We start from the raw sequence: 4,799 nt of genomic DNA, 5'->3' as shown, positions 1-4,799 counted from the left end.
TTTTTAATTTAGGCAAAAACGCATTAATAATTCATACCTCGTTGCTGAGGAACGGATTAAAAAACCTCTGACATTCATGGCTATTTCCCATGACCAGGAGAACCTTTTGTTATTTACTGTTTACAGATACTCATGTCATTGTATAATATCCGTTGCACTCGTTATGGCTACACTGTCGTTAACATCATGTTAACTAAAAATCTACAATCTATACCGTTCACGGAACTAAAAAATTATACGTAATATACAGGGTGAGGAAAAAGTATGAAAAACCTTAGTAGCCTGGCGGGGTTTGGTGAGAAAAAAAATTACCAAAGTTCAATCTTAGGTCATTTTTAACAAGGGATCGAAGCCTGACCTTTGATTGCACCTTGAACCTCACCTTCAAGATTATTTTGAGATCAACTTTGATCTTTCAAATGGGAACCCCCATTTTTTGTGCCAGAATCAGAAAGAGTGGGAAATTTTCAGAAGAAATTTAAGAAATGTAAAATTTCCCGCTCTATTCGATTCTAACATTAAAAATGGATGTACCGACTTAAAAAATCAAAGTTGATCTCTAAATGACCTTGAAGATGAGGTTTAAGGTTAAATCGAAGGTTATCATTGAATCCTTTGTTAAAAATGACTTATGATTTAACCTGAGCAATTAGTTTTTCACCGAACCCCGCGAAATTTTGAGGGGTTTCTATACTTTTTCCTCAACCTGTATAAGGATATACTGTATAAAGTTTCGTTCGGTTGTGTACAAGAGATTTCGACATTTTCGGCGGAGGATTGGGTAGGAAACGCAGGATCTTTCGACTGATTAATTCAATTCAACATTCGGCTTGGAAAAAATTAATGTTTATTAATATTCTGAGGTAATTATGGATCACGCCGAACTGCCTGAAAGTTTCACGTGCAAGCCGTGAGGCCGCTGCCAATACAAGCGGCGTACGCCATGAAGTGAGGAATGGTGTTCTGTTCCAGAGTTCCGGTAAACAGATGCGACCATGGACCACGAGTGAAGATAGCGACGTCGTCTCCGCCATGGGTTTCCGAATTGAGGGGGACCATTGCGGGATATTCGTATCTTACGTAGGCTGCAAGGTGACAAAAAATTACAAACGATGTCAACGCTGTACGATCACCTTGATGAAAATTTCTACTACTACGAATAATTACAGAAATTGGAACATTTCGTATTATTTCTAAGAAAATTGTAAATACGAATAGTTTATCGTGAAGAATTGTTAATTTTCGTTAACAAATTGTAGTAGCTTGTAAATTTTTTGCTGACAAGATACAAATTTTCATGAAAATCTACAAGTTTTTATGACAAACTATGCATATTTACGATTTTGTAGGAAAACCATTTTTTTGCACAAAATTGTATGAAATGTCTAACAATTTCTCGAAAAATTGAAAATCGTAGAAATCATTTTCATCAGGGCAGCGTAAACGCGACGAAAGGGAAGCAGAACGGCTTACTAAAGTCGTCTTCCGAAAGGTCATAGCGAGTGCTGTTCGAAGGCGTTTTGTATCCAGGCCCGTTTGCGTAGCTGAGGGTCGTGTATGGCAGACCATCCGCGCCATTGATGCCAGACAGTCCTAAGATGTCGTTACCGCGCACTGGATATCCGGATAAACTCATGACGTGAGCGTGATCCGCTGTCACGAGAATCAAGGTGTCGCTTTCGTCCGTCATTTCATCGGCAATACGAACGGCCGATGCGAGTTCCACCGTCTCAGCCAAAGCCAAGCGAGTGTAGGTGCTGTGATGAGCGTGATCTATGCGACCCCCTGTCCGGGTTTGAATAGAGCAGAAATGAGCGAATCGTAGTTACAATGCGTTTTTTCAAAATTCTGTCAAACGAATCGTTGCAATCCATGACTTGCCTTCGACGAAGAGGAAATACCCGTTGCTGTTTTTCTGCAGAATCTTTATCGCCGCTTCAGTCATCTCGGTGAGAGTCGGTTCCGTCACTGGATCCGCCTCCAATTGGTACTGGCAGTGACTGCTCTCAAACAGACCTAGAAGGTAGTCAACATCGTCGGGGTTGTCGATAATCTGTCGGAGTCCGCTTCTGTTCCAAACGTAACTATACGAGCTGTCGCGATCAGTTTTGTCCTGCTTCCAGGTCTCGATAAGGTCGACGCCGTCTTCTCTGTACCCGTAATCACCCTCGTCGTCGACGGTTGTGGTCGGGAGAAATTCACGACGTCCACCACCGAGGATTACCTGCGTTAATTACTCATTCGCACATTCCCTGGTAAAGAGACAATTCAAAGTTCGAGTCTTGTAGGTACCTGGAAATCTTGACCAGGATACGTCGTGATGAGCTGAGTCGCGATGTCCAGACAGACCGAGGCGTTGAAACCGTCGTCATTTACGTCAGCGTCGGACTCCCAATTTCTGTCAGCGGTTCTTGCATACGTGCCTGACGGCGAAGCGTGCGTTACTCTGGTCGTGGTCACAATACCGGCTGATTTTCCTCCTTCCAAAGCCCACTGGGCAATGGACGATAAGTGGTTGCTGGTATTGGTCATGGCCTCGCAATCTCCGTAGGACACTCCAGCGTTCAAGCCGATCACTCCATCGTTCGTCTTAACTCCGGTGAGATACGCCGTTGCTGAACAGGCGGAATCAGCGACTTGTGAATCCACGCAGTAGGTCTACGAACAAAGTTGTTTCAATATGCACGATAAACTTTGCCACACGTTCCAACGACTCTGAAGTAAATCCATTGATTCTTAAAGCGAACTGTAGTATAATACCTTGGAAAGACCGCTGTAGGGAAATGATTCCCAGTGCAATTCATCCTCTTCTCCAGTTTCACCCTTCAGCTGTCCCAGGTACATTCGCGCAGCCGCCAAAGTGGGAATGGACATGCCGTCTCCAAGGAAGATGATGATATTTTTAGCTTGATTTGTATTCTGACGTACTTTTGTTTTCGTCTTTAGCATAGACTGCGCCAGGTTATTCCAGTAAGCTGAGGCTGTCAATTATATCTCATATGGTATTGAAGTCACAGTTCCTTAGAGATTGGCATACTAAACTTACAATTAGAAAGTCTTGAGAGTAGGAATTTCACTATCAAATTTCTGAACGCCTTAGCCATTTACGGTGTTTTACCAGACAATAGCAAGGTGTTCTCAGAGTAAATTGAGAACAAATAATTCTTACTCGTTTCATCCTCAAGATCAGCTGAACTTCGACTAGTCTGTGATCCAGATCTATCCAGTGATCGCCCAGCAGTGTACCTGCCAGTCTGGTGCCAATATTCTTCCTCTATGTCCGCTATTAAAGAAAAATGATTTTGCACAGTCTTAATCCTGATAGCTTACACATTCCATAAACGATACCCGTTTATACCTACAATTGGTCCGATAAACTTTCAATGGGATTCTCAACCACAATTCTCGTTGGTACAACACCACCAATAATTGAAATCTAATAACGCATGAGATGATTATCACACCCGATAATTTATATCCCGTGATGTCGCAGAAGTCCAATGGATGTGCGATGAATTATATCCATCATGCAATAACCTTTAGACAGACGTCGAGTGGATGATGTTCTAATCGATAAATGTAGGCAGGTGAAAAATTGAAACGATGAGATATGGTGAACAAGGTTATCAGAGATGTTATAGACTGTAAGGTATACGATTATCAGAAGGTGTTCTGATTCAAGAATATCTCAAACCCGTGTAGACCAAATTAATCGATGGAAAAGCCTTTGCTATACCAAATATTAAACGTTTTCGTGATCAGTTGTCGACTGCGGTTTTGTTTTTCCATAAAAAGCAACGTTTTTTCTTCTATAATCGCTTATCACAATCGAAGCCACTTCACCCACTTCACATATTTTCAAGTAAAACAACTGTATCTTAACTAAAATAAGACTTAATTGTGATAGACAGTCAAGTTCAATATTTCATGACACCTGTGTGATCGCATGTTAACATTGAAAGCATATTTACCTCGGGATATGTCCGGACGACCAGCTACCACCGCCACGATCAGGGCAACCGGTAGGATGTGCCGCAGTGACGTCATGGTGACCAAAGAGCAGGGACCGATCACCAAGAAACGCAGTGGCGACGGACAACTGATGATATGGCAATCAAGCACTTCACGGCAATGATCTAACTGCTGAAAGGCTACTACCTCGAAGAACTTATACTTATAAGCCTAAACGGCTGCCCTCTTCGCCCCGAAGCAAAGATGGATTCACATTGGTAAGTGTTATCTGCCGTTAGATATACGGAACATGTTAACGTCTGTACATCACAGGATTACCTAATAAGAAATAATCTTGAAAGTACGATGTTACGATTGATAATTACGCTCAAATCGTAACTTGAGATCAACATTTTAAAGAGACAGAGATTACTATGGTCAGTGGGACGTGGACTTCGTTGTTAATTGAAACTTTATAAGTACGTGAAGTGCGAATATTCGGCATTTATGATATGTTATACCTACTCTTGTTTCTGTTTAAGGAATTCGTTGGGTATGGCTAAAATTAATTTGACATCGCTTGGCTACGTAATTATAGTAAACAACAGTTGACACATCAATAAACAGTTCATCACAGATCTAGCATAATTATACAGCTCATCTGAAATATGTTTTGATTAATCTACAACGAATTAATTTTCGCACCCTACGAAGGATTCCACTTCCAATTTATTAGTGAATAATTTCTTGCGTTAATCCTAGAACAGTAACGGCGGGGCGGGGGGGACACCCCACGCGAATTTAAATTTCCGGCCGCAAGTGAACAATTTACGTTCTCGACTCGAGAC

General features: G+C 41.7%; 1 protein-coding gene across 1 annotated transcript; it reads right to left on the bottom strand.

Annotated features, from left to right (window-relative positions):
- Window positions 1–824: 824 nt before the first annotated feature.
- On the bottom strand, window positions 825–4,153 carry LOC124183644 (membrane-bound alkaline phosphatase-like). Its single transcript, XM_046572365.1, has 7 exons — window positions 3,972–4,153; window positions 3,170–3,283; window positions 2,761–2,981; window positions 2,293–2,658; window positions 1,882–2,224; window positions 1,474–1,785; window positions 825–1,085 (listed from the first exon to the last, which is right to left on the bottom strand). Exons 1-7 carry the CDS (start codon window positions 4,045–4,047, stop codon window positions 898–900), a joined length of 1,620 nt encoding a protein of 539 aa, XP_046428321.1. The 5' UTR covers window positions 4,048–4,153; the 3' UTR covers window positions 825–897.
- Window positions 4,154–4,799: the final 646 nt, after the last annotated feature.

Source organism: Neodiprion fabricii, chromosome 5, assembly GCF_021155785.1.
Source record: "Neodiprion fabricii isolate iyNeoFabr1 chromosome 5, iyNeoFabr1.1, whole genome shotgun sequence".
Taxonomy (NCBI): domain Eukaryota; kingdom Metazoa; phylum Arthropoda; class Insecta; order Hymenoptera; family Diprionidae; genus Neodiprion; species Neodiprion fabricii.
This window is presented reverse-complemented; position numbering and strand designations above follow the sequence as displayed.